Source organism: Heterodontus francisci, chromosome 13 (genome assembly GCF_036365525.1).
Source record: "Heterodontus francisci isolate sHetFra1 chromosome 13, sHetFra1.hap1, whole genome shotgun sequence".
Taxonomy (NCBI): Eukaryota; Metazoa; Chordata; class Chondrichthyes; order Heterodontiformes; family Heterodontidae; genus Heterodontus; species Heterodontus francisci.
In genome coordinates this window covers 106,316,094-106,330,732 of record NC_090383.1, presented here as the reverse complement: position 1 = coordinate 106,330,732, position 14,639 = coordinate 106,316,094, and the positions used below count along the sequence as shown (strand labels likewise).

Genomic DNA, 14,639 nt, shown 5'->3' with positions numbered 1-14,639 from the left:
GGGACTAAATTGCTCAGCTCTTTCAAAGAGCAGGCATAAGGATGGCAAGTGGAATGCCCTCCGTCTGTGCTGTAAGATTCTATGATTCTATACTGTTTTTTTTCCAAGCTGAGGATTGATCGTCTCATTTGTACACATACTCATTTTTAAGGAAATACCTTTGTTTGTCAGTGGATGAAATAGTATTTCCAAATCCAGCCCAGGAAAAGCAGCAAAAATTACACCACTGATCAAGACAGCAACCAAATACCTTGACTGGGAACCATGTTGCTCAATGGGTTAGCATGTTCTTTTTGAGACCTAGATTCAAATCCAGCCCAGACCAGTGGCCTTCTCTGGCTGCAAGCATCCAATGTGTTGTGGGTTTGGATAGCCTGAACCCAATCACTATCATGCATGGACCTACAGCATAAAACTGACCCTAGTAACTTGGCATTCTTGCTTTGGGCTGAGTGGGTGTTTGGTATGGCTAAAATTAATGCCAACCTGTAGCATGTGCTCAGCTGAGGTTGGTGAAGTGCATTGTTGGAGCAGAGAGGTTTGCACTGCAGCCGGCTGCCTCTGCTTCATAATACTTGGGGACTGAAATGGAAACGTGTTCGCTTGTCTTCAGGTCTAGTGTAGTTTCATTTTTTTTTTTTTAAAAAAGCATTTTGGACCACTAGGCCTTTGCATTAGAATAATCGCAAGGACTGTGGCCCTACTGGAGGGTAAGGAAGTCCATGGGGGAAGGAAGGAACGGTTCGGCTGGGTGCGTGTGGATGGGAGGGTACTGCAGGGAGAGGGAAACACATGGGGAACATAAATAATGTCTGTTACCACATATGTGCCTGCATATGATCATGCACAGACTGTGCTGATGTCTCGCAGCAGAGCCTGGCCTCCAATCATCTTAACACCCCCTTGCCATTGAACCAAGGCCCTGCTCTGCCAAGACCGCGTGGTGGCCGGCATGCAACGACCACTCCAGATTAAAAGAAAAACACACGCAAGCATCTTCCACTCACCAAAAGTTTGGGGCCTGGAACGTCAGGACCCTCTTGGGCAACCCTAACAGCGTTAGGCCTGAGTGACACATCACCATCATAGCTCGGGAACTCGGGTGCCTTGACGTCGACATTGCTACTCGAAGTGAGACACAACATGGCCAACTAAGGCGGCGGATACACCTTGCTCTGGAAGGCTCTCCTAGAAGGGGAATGACACCTCCATGGGGTGGGTTTCGCCATCAAAAACAAGCTGGTGCCTCAGCAACTCCCCTATGGGATAAGCGAGTGCTTCATGATACCCAGCTCGTCCTAACAGGAAACCAGCATGCCACTGTCATCAGTGCATACTCTTGAGGCAACAGATGAGGCCAAGGAGGGATTCTGCACTGACCTTGAGCAATACCTAGCCAGAGTACCAGCAGATGACAAACTGATTCTCCTCGGAGACTTCAGTGCTAGAGTTGGGAAGTGCGGGAATCTCTGGAAGGAGTCATTGGCAAGGAAGGAGTAGACAAAGCAAACTCCAGTGAAGATATGCTCCTGACAAAATGCCTTGCTTGTGACCTCGTCGAGACAGACACAAGACCTCGTGGCAACCTCCACAGTCCAAACACTGGCACCGACTTGAGTTAAGTCATTGTTCAAGCGAGGGACTGTAGAAATGTCCACATCACCCATACTGTGACAGGGGACCGACCACTGCCACATCTGATCGACCATCTCCATCAGCCTAGCCCCTGAGCAGCAGAAGTAACAAAAGCAATGCAACAAGAAAATTAACATTGAAAGCCTCAAAGATCCTGCTAAAGCGGCCCTTCACAGTCAGCACCTCTTCCCCCCCCCCCCCCCAACCACCAGGAGCAGCTGTGTGCCATTGATGCCTAAAGGTCACCATAACGAGCACTGGCAAGGAGGTCCTTGGCTTCTCCACTGGAAGTATTGACTGGCTTGACGAGAACGACCAAGTAATACAGGACCTAATCGAGTGCAAGTGCAAAGCCTTCGCAGACTGGAAACTTCGCCAGACATCCGAGGTAAAGCAGCATTCCTACAAGCTCCTCAAGGCAGTGGTGCAGTATAAAAACCAGGACACAAAAAACAAATGGTGGGTAGCATGAGCACAAAAGATCCAGCAACTTGACACTAACGACATGCGCGGTTTCCTCAACGCTGTCAAGGCGATCTATAGCCCAAGCACTCAAGGGCCCACCCTGCTGAGAGCCAAGCATGGAGGTGAACTCATCAAGGGACAGGAAGGCAGTCAGTGGACGTAACATTTCGAAGAACTCCTCAACACGACTCTGTCTTCAACTTGAATGTCCTCGACTTCATCCCTCAACATCCCGTCCAGCTCTGTCTCAGTGCTACCTCAGTCTGGAGCAGGTCGAAAAAACCATTCAACAGCTGAAGAACAAGACCTCTGGAGTAGGTGGAATCCCTGCCGAAATCCTGATGTGTAGCGGAGATACACTTATTGCATGACTGCACAACCTCATACCCCTCATCTGGGACAAGGAGTGCTTGCTGGGGGACTTCAGGGGCACTGTGATTATGACTATTTAAGAAAGGAGATAGGACTGATTGTGGCAGCTACAGAGGAGTCTCCCTGCTGTCTGCCGCAGGGACGATCATTGCAAGGATCCTCCTGAATGCCTCTTCCCACTGGCTGAAGAGCTCCTTCCGGAGCTGCAGTGCAGCTTTTACCAATCGAGAGGCACCACAGGCATGATCTTCACTGTGCAGAAAATCCAAGAAAAATGCAGGGAACAGCGAGAACCACTGTATATGGCCTTTTTCGACAGCTCAAAAGCCTTTGATTCTGTCAATTGCAAAGTCTTATGGAGTATCCTGCTCAAATTTGGCTGCCCTCAGTAGTTTGCCACCATCCTCCATCTACTCCACAATGACATGCAAAACGTAATCCTCACCAACGGAATCGCAACAAACCCTATCTAAGTCAAGACCGGGGTCAAGCAAGTCTGTCATCGCACCAACCCTCTTCTCCATTTTCTTCGCTGCGATGTTGCACCTCTCCTCCAGCAAGCTACCTGCAAGCATGGGGATAATCTACAGAACACATGGGAAACTGCTCAACCTATGCCACCTTTAATCCAAAACTAAAATCACTCCAACCTCGGTCGTCGAGTTTCAGTATGCCTAGGACGCTAGTGTGTGCATTCGCTCTGAAACTGAGCTTCAGAACATTGCCGACGACTCCTCCGAAGCTTATGAGAAAATGGGTCTTTCACTAAACATTCAGAAAATGAAGGTCCTCTTCCAACCAGCTCCCACAGCATCTCCCGTGTATCAAGATCCGTTGCGAGATCCTGGAAAATGTGGACCATGTGCCAAACACTTGCAGGTTGATGGGTTAATTGGCCATTATAAATTGCCCCTAGTATAGGTAGATGGTAGGGAAATATAGGGAAGGTGGGGATGTGGTAGGAATATGGAATTAGTGTAGGATTAGTATAAATGGGTGGTTGATGGTCGGCACAGACTCGGTGGGCCGAAGGGCCTGTTTCAGTGCTGTATCTCTTTTTAAAAATAAAAAATTCCATATCGTGGGAGCCTCCTCTTGGCAAAGACAGACCTGGATGACAAGATTCATCACGCCTCCAACGTGCCAGCTCAGCCTTCAGCTGACTGAGAAAAAGGGTATTTGAGGATTATGTCTGAAACCTGAGACTAAACATGGTTTACAGGGCAGCAGTGATCCCTGCGCTCCTATATGCTTTGGAGATTTGGGCAACCTACAGCAGGCACCTCAAAGCACTGGAGAAGTATCACCAGAAGTGCCTCTGCAAGATGCTCCAAATCCAGTGGCAAAAAAGGTGGTCCAAGAGCAGGGTCCTTTCCCAAGTCGACCTGTCCAGCATCGGGGCGCTAATCACCCAAAACCAGCTTTGCTGGGCAGGGCATGTCGTTGGCATGCCTGACACCAGTCTCCTGAAGCCTTTCTACTCAGAACTTGGTCGTGGCAGGAGACTCCCAGGAGGGCAGCGGAAATGCTTCAGTGATGTCCTTAAAGCGTCCCTGAAGAGATCAAATATCCCTGTCGACTCGGAGTCCCTGGCTGCTGACCATCCTAGATGGAGAAAACTCATTCAGGAAGGCATCGTACACCTCGAACATGCAGAGGTGAAGTCGAGGCATCAGAGGCAGTGCCTAAACCTCCAAACTACTCATCTCCCTGATCTTCAAGCGCCACCTGCCCCTTGTGGCAGAGTCTGAAGATCGTATCTTGGACTTATCAGCCATCTCTGAACCCGTTGAACTGGAGTGGAAGCAAGTCATCCTCAATCCCAAGGGACTGCTTAAGAAGAATAGTTCAGTCTCCCAACCATTTGGACCCAGATCTGACTTGTGGGAAGGTAGCAAGTGATAACTGACTTCTTAACAATTGTACCATGCTAATGTGTCTCCTCTTTTTGTGGCTAATTTGAGGACTAATTACCATTGTGCTTTTTTAAAAAAGAAAATTCAAATCTCCAATCCTATTTCCATGAATAAATGTCATTATACGTCTTGCTTGGCATGTTGGTTAGCTAACTAATCTGCTTCCTGCCTGTACCTCTTGTGTATAAGAACTTGTTCTGACCTCCAGCTGTGTTCCTTTATCACATGCTTTGGTTCTTGAACAATGCTGTAGAGTCTTTTGTGTACAAAATCTTCACTTTTACTTTTTCTATCAAAGAAGTCAAATTACAAGTTGGATTTCCAAAATTATTTGAAAAGCAAGTGTTTGGGCTGGTATGACATTTTCACTTCAGTGTAGCTGTAGTGGTATTTCAAAACAAAAAAATCATCATCTGTTTACTTTATAGGAGAAATTAGAAGCCATCAATCAAGTCCTGGTTAATGAATATGAAATTCGACGAAAGATGTTGGTGAAGCGAATGGATGTAACTATTCAGTCGTTTGGGTGGTCTGACCGAGCTAAGGTATTGGATTTACAGAGTAATCCTGTGTCGATTTCTTCTTCAAAGCGAGTTGCTCTTCCTTAGGAAATAATTTCCCACGAGGATTTTAATTTCAGAAAAAAACTGCTCTTCGATTTTGAATTAAGTGACTTCACTGCAGGGAAAACTCCTTTAATCTGATCTAAGGGGAATTTTTACATTAATTTTGATACAGATCCTGGACACATTATCCAAAGCTCAGATTGCTTCTAAAAAGCAGGATAATACTTGTAAGCAGTACAAAAATGAATTTAGTAATAACAAATGGAAATTTTTGCTTTGAATGTCTATGCATATCAAGAGCAGGAAATTTAATGGTTGAAAATGCAAATAATTCCACTTCTAGCATATGTTAAAATTTAATCGGTAAATTAGAAACCTAACCTTGTAAAGATAGCTCGTGTGTGTATAACCAGATTCAGGCAGTATGCTTAAAAGGAACAGGCTTGAAGTATACCAAGATCATCTCATTTAACAGTATGGCAACTGGAGAGGAAAATTTCATGCTACTAGTTGGAGTTAGTTCTGCTTTTGAGTCTGAAAAACAAAAGGATAACTCAAAGTATTATGTTGATACCTTGAAAGCATTTTAACTGATACAGGATCTTTGCAATCAATCCGTTTTTTTTAAGATTTCCTTTTTAATCAAATGTTACTGATGCAGTCACAGCATTGGCTATTTCTAATATTGGCCTTTCCTTAATTAGGCTTGTTGTCTTAGGCTAGCTTTACTTTGGGAAATGAAGAAAAACTCAAACCTTGTATCTTTTAAAGCTCCAAAAAAATGTTTTGGGAGCTGTTCAAAGAAATGTGTCTCATTTTTGCCTGCTTCCTCCCTATGGCGAAACGATTATCATATTGTATGGTTGAGGCAGGAATTCGTACATTGCGAATGATGAGCATGGACCTACTAGTTACCACTTGTGGTGTAGCGTGTTGAAGATGCAGTGTGCTAAGAAACTATGCTGCCAGTTGAATAGACAAGAATTTGGGGTTAATTTCTGCATGTATATTTCAAAATTGTGATCCAGCCATTTTTACATTTAACACTGATTTGGTTTGCGTATGTTTCACTTTCCATAGAGCCAGACTGAAAAATTGGCCAAAGCCTACCAGCCCAAGCGTGCAGCTTTGAATTCAAGAAGCACTATTTGTGTTGCACACCTGCTAGCTGCTCGAGAGGACCTGTCCAAGATAATACGAACCAGCAGTGGCTACATCCGAGAGAAGTCTGCATGTGCCGTTAATAAGGTAAGATGCTTTTGGGCTTTGTCATTAAAGACAAAACTAGAGGCTTGCTTAACATTGTTGTGCTGTGCAATTGATTGCAACAAAGGTGTGATGATGTAGCATTCACGGAGTAAATCTGAAGAGTGATGAAAGAATGGACTTTGTCTTTAAAAAGTGAACAATGGTCCAAAATGGCCACCAAAGAGATTATATATTCAAATATATTGTATACTCAAATAGTCTAACAAAGACAAAGGACAAATCTTTAAAGCCAAATGGTGATGATGAAACCCATCTCACACCTATCATAGAAACATTCCAGAATTGAATGTTGCGCCTTTTTTAAAAATAAAAGTGTGAAGTAGCCACATCCTGGGCCATTGTACGATCACCATGGGGAGAAACCAGAAGGTCTACTAACAGGAGGTGAGAAGTGACAGTTCTCCGTTTTGGAAAAAAAAACAGCCAGGAAAAAAGAGAGAGGGAGACTGACTAACTCAAAGTGAAGCTACTTGTAACTGCTGACATTCCAGAAAACACATGCCCTCCTGGAAGAAATCCAACATCTACATCATACAGCGGAGAGAGAGAGAGAGTTGGAAGTGACCCACCATCTTCAACAGAACCTTCAATAAAGAGAGAAATCCACAATCATTGCAGGCCTACAACCCTCCATAACTCTAGTCTGAAGATAATTCAACAGATATTCATTTAGTAGTACAGAACTTGAATATTGCTGAAAATAGAGACATGTTGGCGAAGCTTTTCGTCTTGCACTCATCAGGACAATTGCGAGATTAACCAATGTAAGGGAAAACAACTTATACTGCATGCAAAGAGAGTACTGATTTGGTTGGCAAATAAACTCTGGTAGAGGCATTGACATGGCGAATGCACCAGTTTATGGTGACTGACAGTTAAGGGCCAAGCTTTATTTAAAATTTAAACCAGGCAGCTTGACTGGTCAAAGCATTGCCCTGAGGAATGAACCAGTGAATGGCTATCACTTCTTTTGTTCAGCTGAAACAGGCACAATGTTTGTACATATTCTTTCTGTCTGAAAATTACCTCAAATTAACATGGAAGGGTAATGTATCCCAAAAATTTGAGCAACAGGTAAAGCTAGTTGTTTCACGCTGCTACTATGCAGTAGCAAAACGTGTGGTGTTCTCCACTAACCGGATGCTGCCGTCAAGCCAAAAAGATGTCCTGCCTATCATACAAATGAGTAGTATGCTATGAATTTCATTGCCAGTGTGATGCTAGGTATATAGGCCGTATGTCCCAAAGACTGGCGGATTGTATCAAACATGTCCCTTCCGCTGTTTGGGTATGGTCCGTATCTTGCCCATTGCAATCAGCCCATGCTTGTAAAACTCAAAACCGTGTCTAACATTAGATGTGATTCTGCGAATGGACGACATTTGCTAAATAATCCACAGTATGCTAAGAATCACGCTGACCACCAATTTAAGATCGTCAGTAGAGCTCGCAGTGTGGTGCATTTGCACATACTGGAAGCTATGTATGTTAATACACAGGGCCCTGTTCTTTGCAGACAGAACATGTACAAGCATTGCGTCTGTTTCAGCTGAACAAAATATGTGACAGCCATTCGCTGGTTCATTGGTCAAAGCATTGCCCTGAGGAATCAGTCAAGCTGCCTGATTTAAATCTTAAAGCTTGGCCGTTAACTGTCAGTCACCGTAAACTGGTGCATTCTCCATGGCAACGCCTCTACCAATCAGTACTCTCTTCGCATGCAGTATAAGTGTTTTCCCTTACATTAGTTATTCTCGCAATTGTCCTGATGAGTGCAAGACAAAAAGCTTCGCCAACACGTCTCTATTTTCAGCAATACAGAGTTCAACAGGTTTATCATAACCCTTCTTCCCACCCCCTGCTAAAACCCACCTACCTCTTTCCCTGCTCTATCTGTTTCATGTATGTGTGTGTGTGCGAATGCGTGAGCGAATGCGAGTGCTACAATTTCGGGGTAAGGTGAATTGATCAATAAATAATTGCCTTTCTGTTTTTTAAAAACCTACAGGAAAACCTGTCGCTGCCTGTTTATTGGAAAAATTAAACATAAAGGGGCTAAACTCTTAATACAAATACACTTGCTGCAGTCAGATGGGGAGTTGAACAGTGGCTGTAAGAAATTGGGGGGCTCAAAGCCAGGATCTGAACTGCCAGACAAACGAGATTTGGAAAACGGGAGGGAAATTGATCCCTAAAATTGTGGAAAAATAAACAAACAGATTTTCTTGTATTCCTTTTCTCCTCCACAGTGCTAGAAACAAAGGAGATGGCCATATTTAACACTAAGGAGTATGTAGAGCAGGGAGAGAGATCCCATGATAAGTTAAACAAATTAAGTGTTGAAGATTTAAAAAGCTTAGCTGGAGAGGTAGGAATTACTTTTGGACAAAAAGCAAAGAAACCTGAACTGGTGTAAAAACTAGCCAGCCATTTTAAACTTGGGGCGGCACAGTGGCGCAATGGTTAGCACCACAGCCTCACAGCTCCAGGGACCCGAGTTCGATTCCGGGTACTGCCTGTGTGGAGTTTGCAAGTTCTCCCTGTGTCTGCGTCGGTTTTCTCCGGGTGCTCCGGTTTCCTCCCACAAGCCAAAAGACTTGCAGGTTGATAGGTAAATTGGCCATTATAAATTGTCACTAGTATAGGTAGGTGGTAGGGACAGGTGGGGATGTTTGGTAGGAATATGGGATTAGTGTAGGATTAGTATAAATGGGTGGTTGATGTTCGGCACAGACTCGGTGGGCCGAAGGGCCTGTTTCAGTGCTGTATCTCTAATCTAATCTAATCTAATCTTGTCCCTGAACTAGAAGAGAGCCTAGAATCAGAGTCTGAAAAAATAATTTTAGCCAGAATTCAGTTGCAGATGAAAAGGGAAGAAATACAGAATCAGTTTCAAGAGGAAAGAGAGTTTCGAAAAGAAAGAGGAAAGGGTGATGCAGTTTCAGAAGGAGAGAGGAAAGAGAGATGCAAAGAAAAAATGCAGCCAATATGTTTGTTACAGACTGCAAACCCCAAATGAGCATGCTGCCAGCCACTCAAACCTTATCCCCAATTCAGAGCAAAACTTTGACATGCTGAGATACTCAAGACTAGTGCCAATGAGGGGATTGAGTCATATTTTATCTAATTTGTGAAAATAGCTACCAGGCTAAAAGGGCCGAAAGAATTCTGGACTCTTACAAGGTGGGTTTGTGGGTAGGGCGTGAAGCTGTTTCCTTGTTATCAGATATACGTTTTTCTAATTATGAACAAACTAAAACTGCAATTGTAAATGTGTATGAACTGGTACTGGAAGCATATAGACAGAAATTCCAACAAACCCAGAAAACACACACCTTGAATTGAAAAGAATGAAACATGGCTTTTGATGGCTGGATACGGTTTCTCAAGCTAGAACCCTCATGAAAATTTGAGAGAAGTGATGGTGCTGGAAGAGTTTAAAAATAGCATTCCAAGTAATATAAGATATTGCATAGAAGAACAAAGAATTCACAGGGTGAGAGAAGACGCTGCCATGGAAGATGGCTTTGATCTCGCACACAAACCCTTTACTCAGGGAAAAGCCTTCCATGATAATTCCCAGAGGTTTGGAAAGGGCAGAAAGTGGGAAAGTGATAAAAGATGGAGTGTTAGCGACAGTAAAATAAAAGGTAAGCACTCTGCCAGTAAGGAAAGAAAATGCAGAGGGCAGGAATGCATACCATAGGCTTGGGTTCCTGTTGCAGCAAAACAGGGCACATCAAAGCTGACTGCTGGAAGTTAAACGGGAGCCCATTTATCTTGTAGGGGTGCACAAGATTAACAAAGAAAAGCGTGCCCCAGCAGATCCAACCATTTCCCTAGCCATGGGAAAGATCTCCACAAAAATACTGCCATAGGTACGGGAGAAGTAGAGGAAATTCCTAAAGGCTATCAGGTTTTTGATTTATAAAGAACGGTGTCTCAGTATTCCTTGAGTGAGGCTAGTGAACACCATTGTCCTGCTTCGGGACACTGACGTCATTCAATCCCTGTGCTTGTTAAAGGAATGACCTTCCCACCAGAGAGCTTACTAAAAGCGAAGATTCTGGTAAAAGGAATTGAAGGAGGATACGTGCCTGTACCCCTGTGTCGGGTCTGCTTGCTGTGCGACCTGGTTTCTGGGCCAGTTACTGTAGGAATTGTCCCAAATCTACCTGCGGCCATCATAGATTTGCTACCCAGCAGTGATTTGGCTGGAGGCAAGGTGGTCGCGACCCCAGTTATATTGGACCAGCCAAATGAGGCCAAGGAGATGGAGCAAATACAAGAGGAAGTCCCTGGAATCTTTCCTGCCTGGGTAGTAACAAGGACCATGGCCAAGCCAGCTCCCCGAGAGAGAGCTGAACCAGAAAATCAGCCTGATGACTGAGGCCTGGCTGGCTGATATTTTCTTCGGAGATTTAAGGGAAGTATATGACGGACCCTCCATAATTGAAGCCCAAAAAGCAGACCCTGATTTTTAAAAAAGATAGCACAGACAGCTTATTCCAAGACAGATGCGGAGAAGCTGCTTGTTTTACTATTTAAAAAATAAAATTCTAATGAGGAAATGGAAACCCCCACAGAAGAGGAGTGGACAATAGTTCACCAAATTCTAGTGCCTAGCCTCCCAAATATCGCAGAGAGATTCTGCAAATTGCCCATGAAATCCCTATGGCTGGGCATGTGGGTATCTGAAAGATCCAAGCCCAAATTAGACGACACTTTTTTACTGGCCGCAACTGTACAAAGATGTGGTTAAATTCTGCCATACCTGCCAGATTATTGGGAAACCCCAACCTACCAATAAACCTGCGCCACTGATCCCCATTCCTGCTTTCAAAGAACCTTTCAGTAGAGTTCTAATTGATTGTGTGGGACCCCTACCCAAAACCTAGACAGGTCATCAGTATCTGTCAACTATCAAGGATATGGTCACCAGATTCCCAGAAGCCATAACCTTGAGGAAAATTGCTGACAAAACTATAGTCGAGGGGTTAACCCAGTTCTTCACCAGATATGGACTTTCCAAAGAAATACAGTCCGATCAGGAAACCAATTTCATGTCCTGAATGTTCCAGGAGGTCATACAAAGCCTCAGTATTGACCAGCTGAAATCCTCAGCGTTTCATCCCCAATCACAAGGGGCTCTGGAATGATACCATCAGACCCTTTGCAATATGCTCAGAGCATAGTTTTTGTGAATACCCCTACAACTGGGACAAAGGAGTAATTTTCTTGTGATTTGCTACTGTTGATTTCCCCCAATGAATCCACAGGCTTTACACCCTTCGAATTGATTTTCAGACATGACGTGAGAGGCCCCCTAAAATTGATCAAGGAAAAGTTCCTAGATCAAAGCGAGGAAACCTCAAACTAAATTATATGACCACCTTCTTGGGGAGACTTTCCCAGGCCTATGCAGTAGCAAAGTAACACCTCAAAACCTTTCAGGAAAAATATGAAATGGCAGGCAGAAAAGAAAGCTGCAGTCCATGAGTTTAAACCAGGGGACCAGGTTCTGGTGCTGCTACCCCTGCAGGGCAGACCTTTAAAGGCCAGGTTTAGTGGCCCATATAGTGTAGGGAAAAAGGTGAATGAGGTAAACTATCTAATTAACACCCCTGACAGAAGGATAAAAACAAAGACTGTGTCCTATTAACATGCTGAAAAGATACTACAGCTGGGAACTAGACAGATCAGTAAGTGTGTGCCAGGCAGTAAAAGTGATGAAGGAAGAGAGCTGTAGTGGGGGCAAACTGGACGAGGGCTAGAGCCCCGAAAACACTAAAATTGAACCCTACCGCTAAATTGGAAAACACTGAAGTTTTAAAAGGATTGGACACAATGCTGGACTATCTCTCTGAATAACAGACAAGACCTAATCAAATTGTTAAAGGAGTTCAATGAAGTCTGCAGGGACAAACGGGGTCGCACACCTTTTAACAGTACACTGTTTGGAGGTACGAGGGACTCCACCAATAAAAAGGAATCCTTATAGCCTGAACTTAAATGAGCTAGCTCAGGTCTGCCAGGAAGTCGGTACATGCTGGAAAATGATTTAATCGAACCCAGTCAGAGTAGTTGGAGCTTTCCTATAGTATTCGTTCCCAAACCTGATAGTTCAACCAGGCTCTGTATTGATTACCGCAAGGACAATGCAGTTACAAAAACAGATCCATGCCCAATCCCCCGTTTTGAAGACTGCTTAGAACAGGTAGGAAATTCCACCTACATCAGCAAAATAGACTGACTGAAAGTATACTGGAAAGTACTATGACTCAGCAGGAAAAGGAAATCGCTTTGTTGTCACCCCCGATGGCTTATTTCAGTGAAAAGTAATGCCCTTCAGTCTGAAAAATGCCCCAGCCATATTCCAAAGGTTAATGAATCAAGTGAAAACTGGTCTAAATACCTATGTTTACCACGACAGCCTGCTAGTTTTCAGCAACACCTGGGAAGACCATTTAAATCATTTACAGACACTCTTCAAAAGCCTACAAAATGCTCACCTGCTGGCCAGCTTGGTAAAAAGTGAATTCGCCAACCTCACCTATTTAGGCCACACTGTGGGCCAAGGTAGTGTTGCCAAGAACAGCAAAAGTGCAGGCCCTGGTGGATTTCCCCATTCCAAAAACCAAGAAAGAAATCATGCATTTCCTAGGAATATGTGGGTTCTACTGCAGATATGTTCCTAATTTCAATACCTTAGCTGCTCTCCAATAGACCTAAAGAAAAGTACAAAAGTGGTGTGGTCAGAGCCGTGCCAGCCAACACTCGAAAAGTTGAAGGCAATTCTAACGAACGACCAGTTATTGGCAGGCCTGTATTTAAACAAACCTTTTAAAATGGCCACTGACGCCAGTGATGTTGGAGTAGGTGCCTTCCTACTCCAGGACGATGATTCAAGTTTGGTAAGACCAATTGCTATTTCTCCAAAAAAAAACTGAACAGACGCTAAAAAATACTCCAGTATAGAAAAGGAGGCATTAGGGCTGCTCTTAGCTCTTCAACATTTCGAAGGCTATGCCAATAACGGGCACCAAGAGATTCAAATTCATATAGACCACAATCTACTCACCTTGCTGGAAAAATTCAAAGTAAAAAAAAAATGCCAGGCTTTTTCTATGGAATTTACTCCTCCAACCATTCAACCTAAAAAGTTCACAGCGGGAAAAGACAATGTCCTAGCTGACGTACTGTCCAGAATGTAAAGACCACTGTAAATCAAATTGATAATCAGTCTTGGGGCTTGAAGCCTGAGGCATGAAAGAAATAAATGTGTAAAGTGATGTGACCCTAAACTGTTGTACTGTTTCTTTTCCCTCTTTCTAAACCCAAAAAAACCGCATGAAATCCAAGGAATTTCATTTTTTCTCTTTTGTGGGTGGTGACGTGCACATCAAAGGTGTGATGATACAACTTTCACGGAGTGACTCTGAAGAGTTATGAAGAAAACGGACTTTGTCTTTTTAAAAATAAAGGTACATTTTTTTAAATGAACAATAGTCCAAAATGGCTGCCGAAGTGAAGGGGATTAACCTTTTGTATATTCAAATAGTCTAACAAAGACGAAGGACAAATCTTCAAAGCCGAAAAGTGATGATGAAACCCACCTCACACCTATCATAGAAACATTCCAGAATTGAATGTTGTCTTCTAAAACGAGGTGTGAAATAGCCATGTCCTGGCTCATTGTGCGATCACCATGGGATAGAAACCAGAATGTGTCCTAATGGGAGGTGAGAAGTGACCATCTTAACTTTAAAAAAAAAGACAGCCAGGAAGAGAGAGAGAGTGACTGAGGTGAAGCTGCTTGTAACTGCTAGCATTCCAAAAAGCTCATGCACTGCTGGAAAAAATCCGACATCTACATTATACAGTGGAGAGAGAGCTAAAAGTGACCCACCATCTTCAACAGATGCTTCAATCAAGCGAAATCTACAATCATCACAGGCCTGCAATCCTCTATAGCTCGAGTCTGGAGAATTCAATAAGTCTATCATAACCCTTCCAACCAACCCCCAACCCGGCTAAAACCCACTTGCCTCTTTCTCTATTACTATCTGTTTCTTGTGTGTGTGTGTGCAGGTGTGAACAAATGCGGTTGTGACAATTTCAGGAAAAGACCTATTGATCAATAAACAATTGGTTTTTTTTGTTTTTTTAAACCCTACGAAAAAACCTGTCGCTGTCTATTTGAAAAATAAAACACGAAGGGGCTAAATTCTTGATACGAATACGTTTGCTGCAGTCGGGTGAGGTGTTGAACAATGGGAACCACCCACTGGCTGTAACGTGATTCATGTCCTTAAAGTCATTGTACTGTTAATTGTGTTGCTGATTCCTAAATATAGGTGTAGTTAGCGATTCAAACTTAAGATTTAATTGCTTAACGCTGTTTGGTAAATAGAGC

The 14,639-nt window shown here is 43.5% G+C and overlaps 1 protein-coding gene across 1 annotated transcript in view; it reads left to right on the top strand.

Moving 5' to 3' along the window:
- fam98a (family with sequence similarity 98 member A) overlaps positions 1 to 14,639 on the top strand; it is a 42,675-nt gene that overhangs the window by 24,622 nt on the left and 3,414 nt on the right. The window contains exons 6-7 of the mRNA XM_068045354.1: positions 4,817 to 4,933; positions 6,035 to 6,202. Coding sequence (XP_067901455.1) covers positions 4,817 to 4,933; positions 6,035 to 6,202 — 285 coding nt within the window. The remainder of the gene's footprint in view (positions 1 to 4,816; positions 4,934 to 6,034; positions 6,203 to 14,639) is intronic.